Genomic DNA, 13,560 nt, shown 5'->3' on the forward strand with positions numbered 1-13,560 from the left:
TTCCACAGTTCTGAGTCTATATCTCACAATTGTGACCAATTGTTCCCATCAGAATAGACTCAGAACTGTGAGGAAAAAAAGGTCTGAATTGTGAGATAAAAAGTTGTGATTACTTAAAAAAAAAAAAAAAAAAATTCCATGGCAGAAATAAAAAAATACATGCAAATTCATACATACAGTGATTTGAATACATCCCTTTTATGATGAACATGAATGAAGATTCAATTTGATATGGTTTATACAAAAAGTGTATAAAAAAAAAGGTCATGTGGTTCAGTTAACATGAAGTGAAAAAACAAACAAATGAAAATTATATTATGTCATGTGGCGTGACTCTCAAATTTAATGACATTTTTGAATGAATATTTCATGATATTTCTAAAAAAAATATATTTTGTATATATAATTTATTGTATGTATTTTTGCATTTATTTAATTAATAATGGTTACAGTTTTGTTATTGCTTTTCTTATACATTTTAGAGTATTTAAACTTTTCTCAGAAATGGTAAAAAAGTGAACCATATGAAACCAAAAATAAAAAATATGTACCTAAATGGTCTTTTGTGATCCATTTTTGTTTTTTTCAGATTTGGTGCACTTTACCTGTTCATCGTCTGGTACGGCCCAGGAAGATCTTGCTCCAGTTGTATCTCAGTTGTTTCATGTTTCCACCATTCCTGGAGAGGAACCTTCAGAAGGTAAAACCTGACCCAGCTCCTTCACTTCCAGTTAAAACTCCCCATCATTTAAACCCATTAACATCTTCAGTCCTTCTGTGCATCGACCTCCGATTGCATATCCAGATCCACTATACATCCTGCTAACAGTACTTAACTAACCTTGCCGCTCGTGTCAAAGAGAGATCATCTCTTCCTCTCTTTAAAGAAGAAAGATCTGGTATTGCTGTGACATTCAGCGAAGGGCTTACACAGAGACGTTATTGGCGATAACAGTGATTGATATTGATGGTGGTGTGGCAGGCAGGGGCCAGGCGCTGCTCCCATTGATTCCCATTATGCTCTGTCAGGGTCTGCTTGGCTCCTTCAGAGTGAATCTGAGCACGACCCGTCACATATGACCTCACATTACCTTCAGATCATAAGGGTGAATCCATATAGTGAGTTTGGATTTCAGAGATTGAATAAAAAAAAAAAAAGATTAGTTAAGTTGTACTTGGTGATAAAATGTCAGTGTAGTAACAAAGTAGCAGTAGATTTTCTATAATTAATATTCCTGTGTGTTTGTGTGTGTGTGTGTAATAAAAGCATAAATACCACATGTACACATTAAATGAAATAAAATAAACAAAAACTTTTCAATTAGTTGCCAATGTAATTTATCATTTTCATTTAGTTTAACTTATTGTCCTAAAGCAACTAAAACTGAAATAAAACTTAATTACACTTAATAAAAATTACAAAAATATACAAAAAAAGCAATTAAAAGACATAAAATATAAAATCAGATTTAAAAATATTAACTAATAATAGTATCTAATAGTACTAAAACAACACTGAGGTTTTAAAGAAACAAGACTTTTTTTCAGATATGCAGTGGTTTAGCCTGACAAACCACTGTAAAATAAAGTGCACAGCTTTACAGCTGAGTGAGCTATGACAGTAATCATGCTTTTCCTAGAATGCCCTCTCACTCCTGTTATTGAAGTGGTGTTAAGAAGTACCATTCATTTTAGATGGTTCATTCAGACATTTAATTTCAATAAAGGGGTAAAAGAAAAAGAACAGTATACATTTTTTAAAGGGGTCATCAGATGCAAAATTCACTTTTACATGTTGTTTGAACATAAATGTGTTTTGGCAGTGTTTGTACACATCCACCATATGATGATAAAAATCCACCCAGTGTTTTTTTAATCTGTATAAATAATATCCCCTTGCTTAGATCAAGTCGTTCTCAGATTCTTGGCTGTGTTACATCACACAGACCCAGGCCCCTCCCACAATTGTTGATTGACACTGGTGTTTTATCTTAGACCCGCCCTGAGTGAGCTGTAGACAGTCGGCCATTGTTTTGACGCTGGAGCAGAATGTGTCTGATTAAGCGATTGAGGTGTTCTGTTGTTGGATGTAATAATGAACATAGCAGTCGTCATTTACTCCTGACATCTGAAGACGCAGTGGATTACATTTGATTTGAAGGGAATGCGCCCCTGATCTACCTACTGTAAATGTGTCTATGTTCACGCTAATCATTCGTGATCCAGCTTCACCTACAAAATAAGTGAGTATAAGGTTTATGAATCTTTGCAAATCGCCTTTCCTAATTATGTGCTAGTTAGCAAGTTCCGTGGCAAAATGCAGCTAAATGCTGCTAAAGTAAACAGTCTCATGAGAACGGCTGGTCACCCTACGGAAGAGAGGGGTGGGGTCAGCAGAGCTCATTAACATTTAAAGTAGTGGTCGACCGATATATCGGCCTTGGTATTTTTCAAATATCGCATCGACCGATAAGTTTTTCTATTTGGCCGATGTGTTTGAGGGGGGACTTTTATTTTGACGGCAGCACCTGAGCACACAGCACTCACATTCTCCCTCTCGTTCGTTATCGTCGTTAACAGTTCTGTTTAATACGGATAGGAGTCGGTCTAATAATCAGATAAAACGATTAAACAAAGGAATTAAAATGTATACAAAAAAGTATTATAATGATTGCTTTAATATCATTAGTAATACAAAGGCAAACATTATATACTTTCTCGTTTGCTGTCAGCATTCAGCAAATACGCATTTATATAATTTAAGCGCATTTCTTTGAATGACTAATGAACATTTAATTTCACAAACCTTGCGAACTTAGTCGAATCCAGCTGTGAGATCTTGTGAATTGTGCATTTGTTTATTGCCTGATCGCGTGTTCTCTGCGTGACGGTCGGTCCGTGTGAATTGAATGCTGACAGGAGGAGAGTTCAGCTTCACTGGAGACGCACAATCAACAAACTTTAAACTCGTGAATTTAAACTATGCTGCGCTTTATTTGCCCACTGCAATATTCATGTCATCCCAATGCAAACAAACTTCCCAGATTACTGAGAGCCCTGTTGGTTACAGTATTTACTTCCTTTTTAATTATATTATTTTTATTAAATATTTATTTATTTATTTGTGAAAAATATTTTTTCATCTAAAGTATAAGTATGTTTATTTTACACATTTATTTTTTAATCCATTTTCAAATGATTTCAAATTTCTTAAATAGTATTTAAAATACATAAAATTATATCGGCTTTACATCAGCCACCCTGCTTTCCAAGACATCGGCATCGACTGTCAGAAAAACAATATCGGTCGACCACTAATTTAAAGAGACATGCAACTAAACGGGTTGCCGTGAAAAGAGCTGTTTTTGGCAAGGTCAAAAGGGTGTTGTTTTATATTTGATGATTATTATTATTATTATTATTATTATTATTGCTAAAAAATATTAAACAAATTAAGAAGTATTGCTTTTGTAACATTTCAGTGTAAAATAAGAGTATTTAGGAAAATAATTATTGATGTTATATGTAGAGATGAGTTTGTGAGGAGCAGCATTTACAGATAATACTGTGGACATAAAACTGTCCATGCTTCACTCTGAAACATGCAGCAAATATATTTATTTAATTAAACTGCAGTCTTTGTTATTTGATAATCGTACCTAGCCATATAATAATTTAATTCTGACTGGTTTGGCTACTTTAAATTGTGAATAGTTTGAAGCTTGACTTGATTTCATTTCCTAATACTGATCCTTTCCAACAGCTTCATGTCATAGTTGACAATTCCTAAAATGTACCAATTTATCATAATTTGTGTAATAACAGTGTCTTGACTCCAGATGAGTGTGATGGTGAGATGGCTGTCTTGTTTGATTGCAGTAAGATCAAGGTCATCTAGGCCAGGGGTTTTCAACCTGTGGGGCGCGCGAGTGAAATTAGACAAACTTGGGGGGGCGCATGTCCTAAAAGGTTGAAAACCCCTGATCTAGGCCACGGCATCCTCAACCCTCCTCACTCCATCCAATAAACTCAATCTCCCTCTATCAGCCGGCATCTCAACACAACTTTATCACTCTTCCATCATGCACAATCTCTCCTTTGAAGCATTACCTTTTTATATTGATTCTTGTTGTGAATTTAAGTACTTCTGTAGTTCAATAAAATAAAAATGTTATAATGTGCGACTGCGTGTGCGAGTGCGCATGAGCTTGTGTGCTCAGGTGCGTGGCCGGCACATCAGAGGGTGTGGGATGTGGGGCCCCGCTGGGCGACACACAGCCTTTTTATCACAGAAATGAGCTAGTACTATTTTAATTAAAATGTCAGAACAAATACTGGCAGAGGTCTTAAGGATGAATCGCTAGATAAGAAGAGCAGTGGGCCAGAACAGGTCAGAGAGACAAAGTCACCTGGGTAGATCTTCATTCATTCCCATGGTCAAACCGCTGTGTGTGTGTGTGTGTGTGTGTGTAAGAGAGAGAGAGAGAGAGAGTGTAAACAACAAATAAACAACAACTAGTGCAGATTTCCTAAGGGATTGTATACCCTTCAGAAAGATCAAGGCTTATATATGACCGCATGTAGACTAGATTAAAGGAAACAGATTGCTTTGCTATTACATCTTGTATTCAGGGTTAGTGACTCGAACAACCCATAACACTCCGAACACATCTCAAAACCCCTTAGTGACCAATAGCATAAACCTCTGATACCTAAGCTACCACATAGTCTGCTAAAAAAATAATAATAATAATAAATCTGAATACCTTAGCATCACATAGCAGCAGGCTAAAAAAAACAATACTTCAGATATTTTAGTGACTGCACATAAAATGTATCTGAACACCTTAGTGACCATTGAGTGTATGAGTCCCAACCCATTTTTTTCAGCTGATTAGTAAAGTTTTTTTTTGCCCATTAATTTTCTCATTGGGATTTTAAAAGTGCTATGAGCCATGAACCAACCAACTAAGAGAACAGTCACATCATTAACAAACTTTGCTTTGAAGAAAAAAAGTGTGTGTGTGTGTGTTTACCTACTTAACCGTATTTTTGGGACAAATTTGATCTCCAAAAACCTGCCTTTGGGGATGTAAAACTGGTATAAATATAAAGTGAATGTTTTGTTTTTAAATGCAGAAAGTTTTCTGTGAGGGGTAGGGTCTGGGTTGGGATGATCTTTTAAAGTCTATAACTATCTGTATATAAAACAATAGTAGTCTGTGTAATGTCCTCATTTAGATAAGTAAACGTGTGTGTGTGTGTGTGTGTGTGTGTGTGCGGAGGCAGTGTGCCAGTGTGTGTTAGAGGGTGATTGTGGTTTGGGAGGTTTGCAGCTGCAGGCATGTGTTAGCCGCCATCAGGAGTGGTGCTGTATGCTAATCTGACATTTGTCACATCTGGGAGCGTGTGTGTGTGTGTATGACCAAACCAGAGCCCAGACACATGATACAAACACATACTTCAATAGACTTTATAAACTTAAGGTATAAGATTAAACATAAACATAAATTTACAAATTAGTTATTTATACAAAAATGTTAGTCTTTCAATTTAAAAAAATAGACAAAGTAATAAATAATGTTTTATTGTTTTATATTATTCATGTGTACACTACCATTCAAAAATTCGGGGTCTGCAAGATTTTTTTGAAAAAAGTCACTCCTGCTCACCAAGGCAGCGTTTATTTGATCAAAAATACTATAAAAACAGTAATGTTGTGAAATATTACAATTTAAAATGTAAGTTTTAACAACTTTTAAAAATGTATTTTATTCCTGTGATGCAAAGCTGAGTTTTCAGCATCATTACAGTGTCGCATGATCCTTCAGAAATCATTTTAATGTGATGATTTTCTGCTCAAGACATATTTCTTATTATTATCAATGTTGAAAATAGCTGTGCTGCTTAAATGTTTTGTGGAAACAGACATTTTTTTCCCCCCAGGATTCTTTGTTGAATTTTTTTTGTAACATGTGTCTTTACGGTCACTTTTGTTTAATTTAAATGTGCTTTTGATGAATGAAAGTATTATTTTATTTTCTGATCCTCAACCTTTGAATGGTGGTGTATATGTTTTATTTTATTATTATTTTTTATAATTATGAATATACTAATAAAATATAACCTATATCAATATTATAAACAACTTTATATATCAAAACATATACAGTATACAGTATAAAACTGTTTCTCTGTGTCCATATGTTACCTGGTCATGTATGTTCATGGCTTTCTTCTGTGTGTGTTTAGTTAAAGGCTTGAGCGTTTTGTGAATCGGTGACCCGGCAGCATTCAGAGGGAAGGATGGGTGGTATATTTGAAGCGGCGTTAAACATTGATGCCGCCACACCTCTCCCCCTCTCTAAATTAAGCAAATCACCGGGCCACTCCGGGCAGGAAAAGGAACACGCGTCATAATTGTGTGACATTTGGGTAATGACCGTTCTGACATTTCAGACTGACACCTTCTCCCTCTCGCTTTTTCTAGCCTTTCTTTTCCCACCTTTTTGCGGCAGAGGCTCATGTATTTAAAGGGTAATGATACAGACTGACAGCTTTACGCTTTAAAGGAACCAGTGAGAGACACACACACACACACACACACACTCTTGAGATTCTTCTCTTCTGTTGGACTATAGAGCTCATCTCGTCTTAAGATGTCATCAAAGGAGAGAAAGAGATTAGGTGACCTACGTCATGCGGCCGCTAACAAAATAACTGACTCATATCATGATAAATCAACATAGATCTTTTGAAACTGCCGTAAGTGGTGTTGGTATAAATACTAATAAACAGCCTGTATGCTAGTAATATACATGCTAATAAGCAACTAGTTAATAGTGAATAGTGTTCCCTAACCTAAAGTTTTACCAGAATGTTTATAAGAAGAGTGGAGTTTCTATACTACTTCCACTTTTGTCTGAATGTCCTAACTAAAGCAGAAATAAACAGCCTTGTCAGAGAACCCTTTTTAATGGCATTCTACAGTCTAAAAAAAAAAGTGTGATTTGTTGCTTTACATGTTGGTCTGTTGATCTCTTCCTTGTTTAAGTGGTCTTTAATGCCGCAAGTCAAAAAGTCTGTCTGTGGTCTTCCCATCAACTCATGCTTTCTGCTGTCCTTGGTGCTGAAATTCTCTCTGGTTTAAAAAATATTCAACACCAACATGTCTATCTTACTGTCATTTGTTGCATCACAAACATACTCTCAACAAACTCCCTCAGTCTCATACAGTTTAGGTTCTGTGCACATTTTCGAAGACTTTCCATAGCCTTGAATAACTTTTTTGGAATGCGTTTATCTGGATTGTTTTGTTGTTATTCTGTCTCTCACTGTTCAAATAAACCCACCATTAAAATTATAGACTGATCATTTCTTTTTCAGTGGGCAAACGTACAAAATCAGCAGGAGATCAAATAATTTTTCCCCACTATATTTTATTGTATTTTATTTTTTTGTACTGAAAATAAAACGGTTCTATTTTCTATTCTATTTTATTAAATAATATATTATACTCTAATTACAGGTTTTTTACGTTTTTGAAACAAGTCTCTTCTGCTCACCAAGGCTGCATTTAATTGATAAAAAATACTGTAAAAAACGATTAATATTGTGAAATAGTATTACAATTTAAAATAACGGTTTTCTTTTTAGTGTATAATTAAAATGTAATTTATTCCTGTAATGCAAAGCTGATTTTCAGCATCATTACTCCAGTCTTCAGTGTTACATGCTCCTTTAATAATCGTTACAATAATCATTATAATATTATTATAATTTATTATTGGTTTTCAATCATTATTGATGGTTCTTAATAATGGCTTTTGCTTAATAGAAAGTTCAGTGTTTAATGTTGTATTTCAATGCGAATTGTCATGATTGTCAGTAATTTTATGAATGTAGTGTATCCTTGCTGAATGAGTATTCATAACTTTTAAATGCTTGTATTTCACAGTTTACACAATTTTAGGCAGCAAAAACTGTTTCAACATTGATGATGATCAGAAATGTTTTTTGACCAGCAAATAGGCGTATTAGATTGATTTCTGAAGTTTGTGTAACAATGGCATAAGGATGCTGATAATTCAGCTTTGCATCACAGGAATAAATTACATTTTAAAATATATTCAGATAGAAAACATCTTTTTTTTCTATCTAGAAAATTCTATCTAGGCCTGGTGATGACCGTTAATAAACACAACTGGCCCAGATTTGGCTTAATATTTTTCTGAATTGTCAAGAGTAAGACATCTGAAATTCGAAGACTTCTTATGTCGAGACAGTTAAAGACAGAAAATAAATGACTGTTTAAATATCACATGCAGGTGCAGAGGAGAGAAGCAAGCCGGCAGTGCTGTGGGTCATGTACTTCAACATGAGGGACACATCAGCCCTGGACAGCAGCAGCTACAGCTTGCCGAGCAACGTTCACGTGTGCACCGGTCCCGATGGCAGCCTGGGCAGCGACTACTCCATGAGGCTGGTGAGTCCAGCAGAGGGAGGCAGACACTGACTTCCTTGGATTAGATATTGCTTGTAGGATCAATTATCGAATGTTTCTTGTTGGTTTAGGCAAACTATGATTGTTTCTGTGTTCGTTTCCAGGCTGAATCAGTGTTTCATCATATCCTCCCTGATGAAGAGTTCTGTCCTCCTGCGCCCAACCCAGAGGACATCATCTACGACGGCGACGGTCCGCAGGCCGAAGGGCCCGGCTTTGATGAGAGTGCTAACACAGAAGCAGATAAAAGCCAGGCAGAGGAAGAAGGTGCCGCCCATGAGAAGAGTCCATCGACTGAGAGCTCTGAACCTGCAGAGATGGACAGTGTTACCCAGCAGGCACCATCAGACACGACCCCATCCTCTGAAGAATAACCCCTTTAGAGACACTTGTTCATCTCCGAGTGAGCAAAACCGAAGTTCTCAATCCTGTTATGTTCATCAACCCTCTTTATACATTTTATGTGCCTTTCTTTTGCATTTTCACAATTGACGCCTGTTTTATTTTGACCAGTTACTGTACAATTTTTATGTATTTACTTTTTAAAAACCAAAATGCTTTTTGTTTCAGAATGTATTCACAATTTTGCATGATTCAAGCAAGGTGCCTATCATATATTCTGGAGTTAGTCAGATGACTGAGATTAAATGATTTTGGTCACATGCAGGACAAATGCTCTTAATTTTGACAAGAGGCTGCTTCTTCAAACCCTGTATTTGAGATGTCTATTTGAATGCTGTCTGTCTTTTCATTTCGCCTTATGTCTATTTTGTGTCTTCACATACAAATGTACACTATAATGGTTGCTGGCATTAAATATTTAATTGAAGAGGTATTTTAGTTCATTATTCGTAGCCACACTGCAGTATTCAGCTTCACATTGCCTGTCACTGATACAAACTGATTTCAACTCCGATGTAAACTGTGACGCCGAGCATTAGTGATGCTCTACGAGTGCGGTTTACCTGCCATGAAGGCGAGGTGAGGAAGCGCGAGGGAAGGAGCACAGTTTGATGACATTTGGTTTGCACTGCCATGGCTGAACAGATGGCTCATTATGGCTGCGAGTGTGCAGTCGTCCCTCACAGCGCTTGCTGTCTTTGTTTCCCTGGAATTTGATATGGGCTCTGCCGAGAGTATTTACCCGTTCTGGAGGGGAAGAATTACTGCTGAACACATGGCCCAGGTTAGTCCCAGACCAGAGGAAGTGTGCTGATTCTTTCCGACGGCTGGGAGTAAGCACACCCCTGACAGCACTGACGAGTGTTTAGAGTCAAGTCAAGAGTGATGTGTGTCACATATAACCCAGTCTTTGGTTTTATTCACTCATTTTGTAGGATGTGTGGTTTTGCATGTTGTGTAGGCTTAGAATGCTAATTGTGTCTGGTTTTGAAGTGATGATGGGAATTTTCTAAGAAAATATCTCCCAAAACTTTCAGAATAATTTTATTCGAAAATGAACCAGGGCTGTAACCTCTATAGACACAGCGGGACCACCAGAGGGGACCGTGTGCCTCCTATATTCAGATTAGTCGTCAGGAAATAAGATTATTAAATGACTAATTCTAGTATTCTAAAATACCCCTTCAAAGCACTAATAGTTATTTGTAATTAGGAAGCCTGACCCTAAAGGAACACATTATTTCAGCCCTGTTACTGTATGTTTTCTACATGTAAATTTGAATAATTAACTGATTTTATTGCCAAGTTATTTGTCATTACTAACCCAAAGCCTGACCTTAAAGCACAACTTTATTTCAACCCTGTTACTGCAAGTTTGTAATTCATACAGAGATTTGAGTAGGTACATTTATTGAGGCTTTTCACAAATTGCACAATATGATTTATTTAATGCCATTTTTCTTTGTTTTGTCAGCCCTGTTATAGCCAAAATGCTCTTGAGCTGAAGATCAGTGCAAAAATGTCTATTAGTGGCTTCAGCTAGCAAGCATCATTACGCCACACTGTATTATTAACAGATTGTGTTATACTGAATAAAATAATAATAGTTATCCCATAACAAGTTGAACTATCAAGTTTGATTTATATGACTGCCTTGTCATTAGTAACGCTAAACTTGATCCTACAGCACCACTTTATTTCAACCCTGTTACTTTAAGTCTGGAATTCATATACAAACTTAAATTGCGTTTATTGTGCTTTGGTAAAAAGCTCATATTACAATTTAAGTATAGTGATAACTCGTGCCATCTCATTTTAAAGACGTGTTTGTGTCAACCCTGTTGCATATACAGTTGTCAGAATTATTGGCACCCTTGGTAAATTAGAGAAAAACATTTATTTCATAATGATATTTCCCCCCCATTATAAATTCTTATTATCCAATGAAAGGTTAGATTTTTGTGATTTTTAAAATAAAAGATCGAAAGGATTAACAATGCAGATTAATTTTCACAGCCTTCTTTGATCGTATTTACCAAGGGTGCCAATAATTCTGACCATGAATGTACATGTTTCAGGGTTAAAAATGTCAGTCCAAAAATGTCTCACAATAGCCTCAGCTAACAAATATCATTGCACCATGCCATATTATTTTCTGGCGTTTATGAGATAACAGCAGAGATGTTCACGAGTCTTTAACTTGAAGTCTGAGTCGAGTCTCAAGTCATTTAATGGCTCACTAAAAAAAATGCCATTCATAATCCTTATGTACTGAAATCTTCCTATTTACGAAGTTGTTTTATAGGCTATAGACAAAATATATGATCTGCTTTTATAGTAAGAACAGTTCGTTTTGCTGCTTGATGGGTCATTCTTCAATTGGGAGTCTTTTTTCTTAAGATTAAAACCACTTTACATCTAAAAACATTATAAGATTAAATGGCTCTGAAGGAAAGAAATGTCAGATACATTTTGAAGCAACACCGCAGACCACATATTGCAAGTTACTGTAGAGGCTGTGGTGGTACGAGGAAAAACAGTAACACCACAGACAAATCAGCCTAAATCCAGACTTTTCTCAAATGGAGGCTGCCATCATGACGATTTAAAGATCAAGGGACATTTTGGAATGAAAGTATGTATTTATCAAAATTTTGATTAAAATGTCAGATCTGCAAGTTATCCACATAACACCACAGACACGACACATGAAATTGTCAGAAATTTAGCTAACTTTAAGAAAATGAATAAGAAAGAATGCACTCCCCTGATCAACCAGCACCTCCAATGGCCTTTACGCAAATAGAAATCCTCCTTTTCTTAAAGCGGCGACATCCATTGTTGTAACACAACAGAGATGGATTTGGGGGACGCAACAATTTTATAAAGTTGTACATGTTAAATAAAATCTATATTCACAATATAACCACTTTGTTTGTGTTAAAAATGTTATATTGTTGCAATTACATTCCATGATTATACCTCTCTGGCGGGAACATGCATATTTTGTTACAAATGCAATCTCTCAAACTCAATTAAATATGTATTTTAAAACAAAAATGTAACTATTAACAATGCACGAATTATGTTTACCCTACAGAATATAAACATGCAAACATTTTATGATTTATTGGTATTTAACGTTTATTTAAACTGATGTTATATAGGGGGACACCACTTGCCTCCACAAATGAAGCATGACCCTGATATTGAAATTATGATATTAGTTTTAGCGTTTACGTTGTTATTCTTCTCCTTATTTATCTATAACGGCTAATGAACTGGAAGTCTCACCCATAGGCTTACTTCTGCTTTGAAGAAAAAGGTGGATATGCTGTTAATTTATGTGAGGACACACAAATGACATCATAATGTGTGAATGACCTATGATATTTTCTCTCAGCAGATACACGAGAACATGCCCTTATTTAGGTTTAAACCTATCGAGTGTCCATATATCTGCTTCATGCTCTATGATCGATTTCCTCAATTTTCGTAATTTCATGACAATCCTTTATCTCCAGCATTTTGGTTTCATCTCATTGTTTTGGAGGCATGAGATTATTTTCTTCTCTCTTGAGTGACCTGCCTGCTCAATAGCATCATTGGGAATCAATTTTCTGCATGGAGAGTCTTGACATTCAAACGCAAAAGGGTAAAATGTGCCACAGGCAAGACACCTAGCGGGGGCCACGTTTCTCCGGCACTATGGGGTGCGTTCCGTGAGGAATCTTTAGGGAATTATTCCGAGGAGTTGTAAAATGTTTCTCAACAAATTAAGGATTGACATACAGATATGTTTTACTTAGCAGATGCCTCTGGCTACATCTGATTTTATCTTTAAGAAGGCCACTAATACTACTGTTCCACATAATAAAATTCAATAAACAGTTGTTAACAAAATAGAAGGCCACTTAACAAGGTGCTGTCTAAGAGATGCAATGTGAGTTAAAGCAGTTGATGTGATAAAGCAGTTGGCATTTCATTCTAAAATATCACAGAATGCTGTTAAATACAATTCATCAAGCAATCATTTGTTAATAATTATTGATTTATTTAAAAATGTAAACATGCAGAAATGGAAAAGTGTTGTTTTCTAAGCCCATAGCGCCAATAGTCCCCAAAACTGATGAGAAATCTGCCTCTTCTAGTTGCTTTCATGTGTTTTTAATGACATCTAGTGGCTGCATTATGTCAATACATGAGCTTATGCCCATTCAGAGAACGCGCTTTTCGGAGTTTTACTTCTGCTAATTGAATTTATTTATTTATTTATTTTCTTGTCCATACAACAAAATGTATTATTTTTCACAATGTTAAAAGGAATATATATATATATATATATAAATTACTTAAATATTTAAACTATAAATAATGTCCTTTGTAAGAACTAATAAATTATTAATAAATAAATAATAAATATACTTCATTTAATTTATTATAGCTGCATTTCAAGGTATGTCATGTACATTACATACAGGTGCATCTCAGAAAATTAGAATATGGTGAAAAAGTTCATTTTTTCTTGAAAGTTATTTCAGAAAGTGAAACTTTCATATATTTTAGATTCATTACATGTAAAGTAAAACACTTCAAATGTTTGTTGTTTTAATTTTGATGATTAGAGCTTACAGCTCATGAAAGTCAAAAATCTG

At 35.5% G+C, this 13,560-nt stretch overlaps 1 protein-coding gene across 2 annotated transcripts in view; it reads left to right on the plus strand.

Annotated features, from left to right (window-relative positions):
- Positions 1 to 10,521, plus strand: part of chm (CHM Rab escort protein) — a 59,809-nt gene extending 49,288 nt beyond the window's left edge. Inside the window, exons 13-15 of one of the 2 annotated variants that reach the window (XM_079394859.1) lie at positions 590 to 700; positions 8,328 to 8,485; positions 8,608 to 10,521. In XM_079394859.1, coding sequence (XP_079250985.1) covers positions 590 to 700; positions 8,328 to 8,485; positions 8,608 to 8,877 — 539 coding nt within the window. In that variant the 3' untranslated portion in view covers positions 8,878 to 10,521. The remainder of the gene's footprint in view (positions 1 to 589; positions 701 to 8,327; positions 8,486 to 8,607) is intronic. The other variant, XM_079394860.1, reaches the window with a different exon arrangement.
- Positions 10,522 to 13,560: the final 3,039 nt, after the last annotated feature.

The sequence above is a fragment of the Barbus barbus genome (genome assembly GCF_936440315.1).
Source record: "Barbus barbus genome assembly, chromosome: 36".
In the NCBI taxonomy this organism is placed as follows: domain Eukaryota; kingdom Metazoa; phylum Chordata; class Actinopteri; order Cypriniformes; family Cyprinidae; genus Barbus; species Barbus barbus.